The sequence below is a fragment of the Schistocerca piceifrons genome, chromosome 4 (genome assembly GCF_021461385.2).
Source record: "Schistocerca piceifrons isolate TAMUIC-IGC-003096 chromosome 4, iqSchPice1.1, whole genome shotgun sequence".
NCBI lineage: Eukaryota > Metazoa > Arthropoda > Insecta > Orthoptera > Acrididae > Schistocerca > Schistocerca piceifrons.
In genome coordinates, this window is record NC_060141.1 from 246,356,991 (window position 1) to 246,369,629 (window position 12,639).

The following is a 12,639-nucleotide window of genomic DNA, read 5'->3' on the forward strand; positions in this document are numbered from 1 at the left end:
CACATCATCTTTGTTTTTAATATAATAGAGGGAAACATTCCACGTGGGAAAAATTATGTATAAAAACAAAGATGAGGTGACTTACTGAACGAAAGCGCTGGCAGGTCGATAGACACACAAACAAACACAAACATACACACAAAATTCAAGCTTTCGCAACAAACTGTTGCCTCATCAGGAAAGAGGGAAGGAGAGGGAAAGACGAAAGGAAGTGGGTTTTAAGGGAGAGGGTAAGGAGTCATTCCAATCCCAGGAGCGGAAAGACTTACCTTATGGGGAAAAAAGGACACGTATACACTCGCACACACACACATATCCATCCACACATACAGACACAAGCAGACTTAAATATGTCTGCTTGTGTCTGTATGTGTGGATAGATATGTGTGTGTGTGCGAGTGTATACCTGTCCTTTTTTCCCCCTAAGGTAAGTCTTTCCGCTCCCGGGATTGGAATGACTCCTTACCCTCTCCCTTAAAACCCACTTCCTTTCGTCTTTCCCTCTCCTTCCCTCTTTCCTGATGAGGCAACAGTTTGTTGCGAAAGCTTGAATTTTGTGTGTATGTTTGTGTTTGTTTGTGTGTCTATCGACCTGCCAGCGCTTTCGTTCGGTAAGTCACCTCATCTTTGTTTTTATATACCATCTTTGTTTTTAGATATATTTTTCCTACGTGGAATGTTTCCCTCTATTATAACCACTATGTAGTTTATTACAGAATTTCACTGACCAATAAATATGAAATGGCTATTCATTCAGATTCATGACAGTGCTGAATACTTGAAGGAGGGAAAGGGCGGGGGGGAGGGAGGAGAGAGAGAGAGAGAGAGAGAGAGAGAGAGAGAGAGAGAGAGAGAGAGAGAGAGAGAGAGAGACTATTGACCAACTTCAAAGTTCTTGTCCACTTCAATCTGTCAGCGGCAAAGATGACTAAATTACACGTAACCCACTATAAGCTTTTCCTCCAATTCGTTCAACACTCAACATTTCCCATGTAAGCAAATGCACTTAGGTTATTTGTACAACATTCTGTAATCGTCTGATTGCAAATTCATCATATACTAAATAAAACTGATTTTTTAAAGTTTTTTTTATCATTATAACCCTTGGAGTATACAAACAAATGCAATTAACAGACAAATACTCTCCGACACCTTATTTAGTCACAGCATTATTAAATATTATATTAAACAATGTAAACTCCAGGTAGGTATATAAAAAATGTAGGAAAAGATAGATTGCTACTTACTGTAAAGAGGACACATTAAGTCGCAGACAGGCATAATTAAAAGACACTTGCAGAAAGCTTTCGGCCACAAGCGTCATCAGCAAAAGAGAAATACACACTATTCATACACGTAAGCAAGCACACATACATACATACATACATACATACATACAAACACACATGACTCACATGTATGTATGATGTGTGCTCGGTTGCATGTATGAATAGTGTGTGTTTCTCTTTTGCTGATGAAGGCTGTGGCCAAAAGCTTTGTGCAAGTGTCTTTTAATTACACCCGTCTGCAATTTGCTGTGTCCTCTTTATGGTAAGTAGCTATATATTTTTCCTACATTGTATATATTACAGATTTTATGGCATGTCCATGTAGCATGGTATAAATGATTTATGAATATAGGCTTTCCCGGCATGTACACTGCTGCTGAAATCATCTTGGTCATCCTTGTGGCTGCGCTGAAAATCCTTGCAACATTTCAATGAGTGTCACTCTCATCATCTGGCGAAGTGAAACTCAATGTAACATCATGGAATTTCAACATAGCCATTTGGATGGAGGCCCAGGAACATTTCATCAGCTGAAATAAATGAAATTAAGTTTTTCAGACATGTTTCACCTCAATTTGTTTAAATGACATCTGTGGTAGTTTGTTGTTCTAGATGTGTACTTGCTGTTCTGCTGGTGAAGCTAATCTTCTGCTGACACTGTGGTGGAATGGTGTGTCTCCAGTTTTTTACAGTGGTAACAAGAATGCACAGCATTGTAGACATGAATAGCTACAGACTAGTATATTTGCTAGCATAAAACATGACTTCTGGTTTATCTCGCAATGCAACTTAAAATAGTTCTGTCACTAAAATAATATCATTACATATCAGAACATTCCACACAACTGGAGTAGTCAATGCAATTTATTTTTAAATGTGGATGATGTAATAAGGAGTAACTAAATGTTTAGGCAATAGTTTGACAATTAAAATGTCATAATACCATACATTAGCTGTCTACTCCAATATTAAACATGGAAGTGGACTCATCACATTATCATAATGATGGGTGAATTATTTTAAATAGTCAGAAGTCATGTTGTATGGAGTAACAACTAGAGTCAAATCATAGTGTTCTTCCACTACAGATAAACATGACAATTTCAGACAGAATGAGTACATATTCCACATGTGGAGAATGTAAATAAATTACCTATAAATTCCCCTTTCTTCTGCAATGCTTGATGTTTCAGCTCTATAGCACCTGCTCACCGCTGCAAGCTTCTCAGGTAATGCAGTCTCTTCAAATACTGCATTTGCCAGGTAGCCAGCAAGGGCCATCTCTGATGTTCCAGATAAACACAGATCTTCACCATGTAGCTGTGCATCCAATGAGAATACCTGCCCACAAAGTTCCAACTATTTTTTTAAAAATATCAGCAACCAAATTCTCTACTACATATGGACTGATACATACTGGAGTATTAATCAGTCTGGTTACATGACTGTTATCACACTTAAGTTCTATTTACACTGATTGTACCTATGCTAAATTGACATGTAGTTATTCTAGAATGTGGCTCAGAAATACTGTGAAGGAGTTGCCTATGAGCAACATTATGTTACTTTTAACAAATAAGATATGAGTTAAATATATAAACACAAAAACCACCTCATATTTTAAACACAATTGGAGAATTTTATTATTTCTAACAGTGAACATATAAGTAACATGATTCTAAAAGTTCAGAATTGAAATAACACTGGTAGAGGATAAGATGTTACTGCCAAAATTCACAGGTTTGGTTCTATGGTGGAAAGTAAGGAATAATTGGAGGAAATAGGCTGTGCACGAAATTTTTGTGAATAACAAGGAAACTATATGGTAAAGGCAATGAAGAAAGACCATTTTAAGTATCAATAAGGTAAGGTAAGATAAATTCAGCTACATAAGATATCAAACTACACTAGTTGTCTGAGGCAAATAAAACAAGCTTAAGTTTCTGAAAATGGATGTTCTATGTAGAGAACTGTGTGAACATAAAATGACAATAGCAGGAAACAAAGAAGCAACCAGAACAAGTTCGAAATGAAGAGGTAGTGGACAGACAAGTTGAGCTAAGAAATATCTAGAAAACTCTTACCAAGGCTGAAGGCACAGAGGTTTAATATACAGGGCTACTATAAATGATTCATTCATTTTCAGAGCACTATATTTTCCAAAGCATTACATGTACAAATACTCGTCAAGTTTGCGTCTTGCATTCTACAAATGTCCTATGAATGACACTCTTGTCTCATAACATACATCCAAGTGGTAGTCAGGTCCGTACCATACCTTACGTAGCAACAACCTGTCAACAGTCAACAGCAGTGTTGAAGTGCTTTCTGAGCTGTTCCAGCATTCTTGGCAGTGGGGATAAATAAACATTCATTAATGTACCACCAAAGGAAAAACGTCGTGCTGCATTAGGTCAGGCAACCGAGTGGGGGTGAGGGGGTGGGGGGCAAGTCAACAGAGTCGCGTCGTCTTCACCATTACACCCAAACCAGTGATGTAGAAGTTCATCATTTAGGTACTGATGGACATCAATGCTACAACAATGATGGTGTCCCATCTTGTTGGAAGATGAAATTATCAGAATCAGAAGTCAGTTGTATGAACAACCACAAATACAGCATACCAGGGTAAGAGATATCTGTCACAGTCTTCTCACGGAAGAAAAATGGTACACACAGCTTCATCTGTAATGTAGAACAGAAAATATTAACCTTTGGCAAATCTCATTCATGTGCCACAATGTATTGAGAATATTCAATGCTCCACACTCTCACATTATGGTGATTCACATTTCCATACTAATTAAAGATTGCTTCATTACTGAAACTCAGACTGGAAGCGAAATGTTCATCCTCAAGTGCTTCCTGCATTGTAATGCTAAACTGAAGACATTGGCAATAATCTCCTGGTTTTCTTTGCTGCAGAAGCAGCTGTATGGTTTCAAATGTAAGCACTTTCACATTACCTACCACACAGTTTTTTGCAGCATTCCAATTTTGTGGCTTGTGTCGACCATTTACTTTTATTTTTATTTTTGGACTGCATATGAAACATTCCTTCATCTTCTCCACATCTGTATCTGGAACACTTGGTACTTTTCTGTTTACAGAGACAACCTGTGAACCTAAATTGTTGATATCAATATGCAATGCTTGGTTTACAAAATATCATGCATATTCCAACACACAAGAAATCTTTTCTTGCTTTGTTGCAACTCCATCACTGCACTCTTAACACCAACTGGAGGACACAATGCAAACATTGTGAGTTTATGGTTCTTTTCATGTATCAATCGTCTTTGTACGTGTAATACTTTGAAAAATACATAACTCTGAAAGAGAATTAATCATTTACAGTAGCCATATATTACATCCACTAACACTAATATGTTGACTGAGGTGACAGAAGTAGCAGAGCATGGAAGCTGTAGTGGAATGGATGCATGGTGAGGGAGGAAAAGGCACATTACTGGAATATGCAGTGGGCATTAGTGAGAACAATGGGAATGTGAGGAATGGTGAGATCACTGGCATTTTGTGTGAGGAAAAAAGGGAAGGAATGGCATCAAATGTAAGACATCACTGGATAAGAGAAAGTGAGGAAATGCCTGGGCCACCAACAGAGTCTAAAATGATTAATTATGCAGTCTGGGAAAGAATGGGAAAGAACAGTAGAAACCTAACAGAAGACATGTACAAGAGAAAGCAATAAGAATTGAAGAAAAAAAGAGGAAAGGAAATTAAAAGGAGATATTAATTGTGGATAAGACTTCCTGGTTTATTGTTGGACAGGAAAATGGCAGATGGAACCTACCAAGAGATGCTATGCCAATAATAAGGAAAAGTTTTAATGACCCTGCAGCTGCATGTTGGGCTATGTACAGATTGTAGGGCAATTGGTTCCACAGATGTTGTAACGGAAATGGAGATAGAGATGACAGAAGTTCAAAATTATGTGTAAGTACAGGGGGTGGATGAAAACATGGAAACACCAAAAACACAACACATTACCATGTCTAACATGGAGTAGGTAGGAAACCCCAGGAAATCCGACAGTATTCAAAACGGCTTCCAGTTGTCTTGGAATGAATAAACATGTAGTCTGCATGGTTTTCAAGGGAATCTTATACCATTCCTCCTGCAAAATAGTGGCAACTTCAGGTAATGGCGATGGACATGGATAGTGATCAAGCAACCTTCTCTCCAAAGTAGATCACACAGGCTCAATAATATTGAGACCTGGTGACTGTGATGGCCAGGAGCGATGCAAAAATTCATACTCATTCACACAAAACCAATCCTGGATGATGTGAGCTGTGTGAACAAGGACCCTGTCATCTTGAAACACAGGATCACCAATGGGAAGAAAACCTTGTACCACAGGATGGACCTGATCAGCCAAAATGGCTGCACAATCCTTGGCAGTAATGTAACTTTGCAGATTAACCACAGAGCCTATGGAACACCACAATATGGCGGGCTAAATCATCACTGAACCAGCCCCACACTTCCCTCTTGAGACATAATTGTGGCCAACATGTGGCAACAGTGTGAAACAAGACTTATCTGACCAAATGACATTCTACCATTGCTCCACAGTCCAGGTTTCATGGCTATGGCAGTATGTGTTCCTGTTATGGGGATCTGCATCACTGATAGGTGGTTTTAGGCTTCCAGCTCACCTGGCAATTCCCCATTTATGAAGCTCCCTTCATGTTGTTTTGGTGCCGTCACGCTTCATAAGTGTGACATTCAGTTTTGCAGTGACTTTTGCAGTTGTCATCCTCTTATTTTTCATCACAATCCTCTTCAGTGACATTCTTCACAACCACTCAACATATGCTTTCATCTGCAATGTGACTTAGTGGTTTGTGTTTTTCCACTTTCACAGTATGTGGTGTAAATCTTTGATATGGTGCTTCTTGAAACATCAAATGACGTTGGCTATCTTTGTTATGGAAGCACCTACCATATGTGCACCAACAATTTCCTCAGTTTCAAATTCACTTAGCTCTGACATAACACACTCACAACTACACAGAATATTTGCCAAGTATAGAGAATATTGCATCGGTGCCATTCATTGTCAAATGCAACAGCGCAACGTAGATGCTGGGCCTATAACATTTTTTGTTACATTTATCTGATATGTGTTGAGAAAAAGTGAAGAGGCCAGTGACAACCAATGTATTAAAGCGATATCATATATTTATTTGCACCCACCCAAACTAAGCACAGAGCTGAATAGCATGATCAATCAACCAAATGTTACATGCATACTTTACACAATCATCCATGGCAAGGTTGAATAATCTGATTTTTTCTTTTTTTTCAATTTGTGCATAATTACAGCATGATAGTCAACATCTGGAAGGACTAATGATTCACTATGCCCTCCACAGAAAAATCTATCTTGCATGGTGAGGCTTCCCACTGGTTTTTGATACAGTAACAGGATACCACTGAAGAGTATGAGAGGAAGTGATGTGATAGAAGGACCAACTGTAACTTCTTACGTTCAAAGTGGAACCCATATGAAGTGCCAATCTCAATACTGTACAAATGTCTGTTGCATGAGCAGACTGAAATGACATTTCAGTCACTGACATTTGGATGCAACTGGAATTCGTTAGCACGGAACTGACAGTTATTGTTAGTCACTGGTTAATGCTGTTTTCGTGCCACAGTGTTTTTACAATGACCTAATTGATATCCTGATGGATGCTACACTCTATCAATGCACAAGAAACATTGTGTTCCAAAGTTTTTGATACCTTAGGTAATATAGTGATTAGCCTGTAATTACTTTTGGGTTTTAATTTCAGCAGTACCTTTAATTACTTATAAATTACATACTAAATAAAATGAATTCTCATTATGACTAGTACTGTTCTTACTGAAATAGATTCCAAAGAAAACAGCTCTGTCATTGAAGTGTATAATGATGATGTTTAGGATAAAATTTAGTGGGTCTCAATTTTGTAGTACTTAAACCGTCAATCCTCCTTTGGTATCCAAAGATATAGGTACAAAGCCTTTGCTTTTGCCCCTCTCTTTGTTTAATAGTAATAAAACTATCATATGTTTTTGTACTACATACATGAATGGGCAACTAGCTTACTACAGGTTCAATCGACAAAATATGGAAACTAAGATCATTACATAAAAGTTGAAATGGCTACTTAATTAATATATAGTTAATGGTGTTGTGACTTGCCGATCATTCAAAGCGCCGCGGCGCAATTACGTGCGTCCTCTACATGCGGCGCTGTCTGCCAGCCATGCAGCAGCTGCGCCACCTAAGCGGCCAGCCGAGCAGCGGCCGCCAGACTGGGACTCAGTGCTCATTCGAATGCTAACGTGTATGCATGTCTTGCTTGTCAACTTACTCTGTGACTTATATGTGTTGTGTCGTTCTGAAATATATGTGTTAAACTTAACGTTATAACAATTGGCGACGAGGTAGTGGATTTTTCCTTTTCACCGTTGACCCACAGGGTTCCATGGCTACTGTCGAGCAACTATTGCAAAATCTCCTTGAACACAAACGCTTCTAACAGCGGTGATTCACGATTTCATCGTGGCGTCAAATGCGGGGCGTTTCTCGTCGTTGGCTATACCTCCTTTTCCTCCTTACGACGAGATGGCGGAAGACTGGTCTGATTATGAAAAGTGTCTTCGACAGCACTTCTTGGCATTTCATGTCACGGACGAACAACCATGTAAGTCTCTGTTCCTTTCCTGGATTTCACCTCAAATGTATCGGTTGTTGTCGCAATTGGCTCCTTTGAAGGATCCTGCGTCTTTGTCCTTTGCTGAAACGTGCTCACTTCTGTCTGTCTATTTTCAAAAGCAAACGCATGTGGTAGCCTCTCGTGTTGCCTTTTATCGTTGTCAAAAACAGCCACATCAATCCTATCGCGCTTGCGCTGCTGAACTTCACGGCCTCAGTTGAAAGTGTCAATTTGTAACCGACGTTCACAAAGAATCCTATGCCGATTCAATGGTACGGGAAGCTATTATCCGGTCAGCGCCCGACAAAGAAGTTCGGCAACGTGCCCTTCAGTTGGCGAATCTGACTCTAGATGAAGTTCTCTCCATTGCGCAGTCTTTTGAAATTTCTCGCGCCGCTGGGGCGCAAATATAGGCGTGGGGTGATGTCAAGGAAATACAACCTCTGTGCGCTGTTGAGGACGCATGCGGCGCGTCCCCGCCAGCCGATATGGCCGCAGTGCGCTCCCACGCGCAGCCTCGGCCTAGCCGTAAACAACCCGCTAAGAAACTGCAGCAAAACCCCCGGCAACTTTCTTCATGTCCGCGGTGTTTTACGAAACATTCACGCGAGGATTGTCCCCAACATTGGGCTGTGTGTCACAATTGCAAAAAGAAAGGTCATGTGTCTTCCGTTTGCAAATCCGACCGCATACATGATGATCATCAACATGACGCTGATTCTGATTCTGTATTGTCTGTCAATTGCACTACTTCTCTTTCAGGGAAGTTATTTCTCACTGTCCAAATCCTTGGTCGAGATGTTCGCATGCAAGTGGATACCGGTTCTGCTGCCACTATAATTAATTCTCAGATGTATCTTCAGTTGGGTTCTCCACTCCTGTCACCTGTCACTCGGCAATTACAGACGCACAATAAACAGAAGATTTCTCTCTTGGGACAGTTTAATGCTGAGGTATCTTACAAATCCGTCGTTCGCACTGTTCCCATATTTGTGGTCAACCAGAGCAATGCAGAAAATCTTTTTGGTTTCGATGCCTTTCGCGTTTTTGGGTTCTCCATAGATGACTCTGTCAATATTGTCTCTGATGCTATTCCTTATGCTCAACTGGATTCCTTGTCGACGACATTTTCGTCCCTTCTTTCTCCTGGGTTAGGCCATGCAAACGACTTTGAAGCTCATATCATGCTCAGACCCACTGCTTGGCCTAAGTTTTTTCGGGCTCGGCCCATTCCTGTGGCCCTTCGTGATCGGGTAAAACGGGAGTTGGATCGTCTCACTACTTCAGGGGTCTTGCTTCCTGTTACTTCCAGTGAGTGGTCCTGTCCTGTCGTCGTCGTTGCTAAGCCAAATGCTGATATTCGTCTCTGTGGCGATTTCAAAGCCACTGTAAATGCTCAATGCCTCATCAACACTTACCCTATGCCCCGTCCTGAAGAACTGTTCACTAAACTTGCTGGAGGCCAGTATTTTTCTAAAATTGACCTGTCAGAAGCTTATCATCAACTTCCTCTCGACGCTGCTTCCCGGCAGTTTCTGGTCCTTAACACGCCTTTCGGCCTCTATCAATACCAATGCTTGCCATTTGGGGTTGCTAGCGCCCCTGCTCTGTTTCAGCGATTCTTGGAACAATTATTGCTCCCTGTCCCTGGGTGTATCAATTACATGAACGACATTGTTGTCACTGGCTCCGCCACTGAAGACCATCTTCAAAATCTCTGCACACTTTTTCATGTCTTACAGACTGCCGGTCTTAAGTGTAATCTTCAGAAATCACAATTTTTTCAGGCATCTATCATGTACTTGGGGTTTCAACTCTCTCGGGATGGTATTCGTCCGCTTCAGTAAACTGTCGCTGCGATCGATGCCCTTCCTCGCCCTACATCTGTTAAGGAACTGCAGGCCTTCTTGGGGAAAACAGCATACTATCACAAGTTTTTACCGTCTGCGGCTTCGATGGCTCAGCCGTTGCATCGCCTGTTGCATAAAAACGTGCCTTTTCACTGGTCCGCGTCATGTGAAGCGGCTTTCCAGAAATTGAAAACTATGCTGAAACAGGTCCCGTGCCTGGCTACTTATCGACCTGGCCACCATCTTGTTGTTGCCACAGACGCCTCTCAATACGGGGTTGGTGCAGTCCTTGCGCACCGTTTTTCTAACGGTTCGGAACAACCCATTGCTTATGCCTCCAAAACACTCACGGATGCCCAACAAAAGTATTCTCAAATTGAAAAAGAAGCTTTGGCCATTATTTATGCTCTTCATAAGTTTGGTGTTTTTCTCTATGGCTCAAAATTTCATCTTGTTACAGATCACAAACCACTTGTTTCCTTGTTTCATCCATCAATGTCACTTCCCGACAAGGCTGCACACTGCCTCCAGCGTTGGGCTCTTTACTTGTCTCGTTTCAATTATGAGATTCATTTCCGGCCAACGGCTCAACATGCAAATGCTGATGCTCTGTCTTGCCTTCCCATGGATCCTGATCAGGCATTCGATAGGGACGAACTTTTGTGTTTCCACCTGGATGTTGTTGAGCAGCGGGTTGTGGACGGGTTCCCCATCACTGGGGACAGGCTGGCGGCTGCTACGGGTTCTGACCCTACCCTCTCCCAGGGTTTACGCTGTATTCAGAAGGGTTGGCCAGATCGCCCATCCGCTAAGACTTCTGATCCGTTGCGGAACTACTATGCTTTGCGCTACCGCCTCACAGCTAGGGATGGTGTTATCCTCCTCTCCACTGACAATGCTTCGCCGCGTGTTGTGGTACCTGCGTCTTTGCGTGCTTCGGTCTAGCGCCTCCTTCACCAAGGGCACTGGGGTGTGTCTCGCACAAAATCTCTGGCGCGCCGTCATGTGTACTGGCCTGGCATCGACTCTGAAATAGCACACATGGTCGCTGCCTGCGGCCCTTGTGCGTCACAGGCCGCTGCCCCGAAGTAATCTTTGTCACCGTGGCCTTCGCTTGAAAAGCCCTGGGAGCGCATTCATGCTGACTTTTCGGGACCCTTTTTAGGTACTTATTGGCTCCTCGTAATTGATGCCTACTCTAACTTTCCTTTCATTGTCCGTTGCACGTCGCCTACCACCACAGCAACCACCAGTGCTCTCGCCTGCATTTTTTCTTTGGAAGGCCTCCCCTCTACTCTTGTTACTGATAATGGTCCGCAATTTGCCTCTTCCGAATTTGCGGATTTTTGTGCTCATCACGGCCCCGCCATTCCATCCACAATACAACGGTGAGGCTGAACGACTGGTCCGCACATTTAAGGCTCAGATGTGGAAACTTCTGACTTCTTCTGCTGCTGATGATGTGCTTCTCCAGTTTCTGGTGTCTTACCGTTTCACCCCCATGGGCGACCACAGCCCGGCTGAGCGCTTACATGGCCGACAGCCCCGCACGCTACTTTATCTTCTGCGGCCTTCCACCTCACGGCCGCGGGTGCCTTCACTTGGCCGGTTCACTGCCGACGATCCCGTCTGGGTACGGAGATATGGCAGGCAGCCAAAATGGAGCCCGGGCCGCATCTTAAGACACCGTGGGAGACGCCTGTATGAAATCCAGATGGACACGGGTGTTGCAATGCGTCATTCGGACCAGCTTCGGCCTCGTGTGCCAGCAATGCCTGTTCCGAATGCCGCTACACCACCTTTGGCTCTACCTGACACTCGGGATCTTGGCATCTCTCAATACTCACAACGCAGCCCTCTCACCGTCATCGCGATGCCAGCAGAAGAACGGACGCCACCAGGACACGTGCCCATGCAGGAACCGGATGACCATCCTCTGTCAGAGCAAATCTACTCGCCTCCTCCTCCAACGGACGCCGACACATCGCCCATGTCTCCTGTCATATCAACTGGACTTGCCGCAACGGGCAGATTGGTGCATGGGGCCCCAGCAGATTCGACCCCTAAGTCTCCTATCATCTCGACCTGTTATCATCGGGGACACTTCCGTCTGTACGGGAAGCCTCCTCCTCGAGACTTACAGCGAGTCAAACAACGCCTATGGACGTTAACCATCTCCAGAACACCTCCATCAAGACCAGTGCAACAATTTCAAAGGGGGGAAAAGTGTTGTGACTCGCCGATCATTCAAAGTGCCGCCGCGCAATTACACGCGTCCTCTACGTGCGGCGCTGTCTGCCAGCCATGCAGCAGCTGCGCCACCTAAGCGGCCAGCCAAGCAGCGGCCGCCAGACTGGGACTCAGTGCTCATTCGAATGCTAACATGTACGCATGTCTTGCTTGTCAACTTACTCTGTGACTTATATGTGTTGTGTCATTCTGAAATATATGTGTTAAACTTGACGTTATAACAAATGGCTACTTAATTAATATATAGTTAGAATCTTAGGTTAAGAGACACAAACAAGAGATATTTTGTTGTTCATGACAGGTTCATGTGTGACAAACAGATTTAGTGGCATGTAACAGTTAAATCAGCAATGGGAGACTCTTCCTCCCACCTCTGCCCCATAAGCCAATATACAATGGTGGTGTGTTTAAACCCTGCAATATCCATTCCTTCATAGGAAGTGTATCACACAGCATATAGTTGTTACATCATCTGCTAGAATTTCTGACAGTTGGCATCCTAAGTCCATTTGACAT

The 12,639-nt window shown here is 42.8% G+C and overlaps 1 protein-coding gene across 1 annotated transcript in view; it reads right to left on the reverse strand.

The window, feature by feature from the left end:
* LOC124795306 (serine--tRNA ligase, chloroplastic/mitochondrial) overlaps positions 1-12,639 on the reverse strand; it is a 94,802-nt gene that overhangs the window by 49,877 nt on the left and 32,286 nt on the right. Inside the window, exon 2 of the mRNA XM_047259275.1 lies at positions 2,443-2,630. Within this exon, the coding sequence (XP_047115231.1) occupies positions 2,443-2,630 (188 nt within the window). The remainder of the gene's footprint in view (positions 1-2,442; positions 2,631-12,639) is intronic.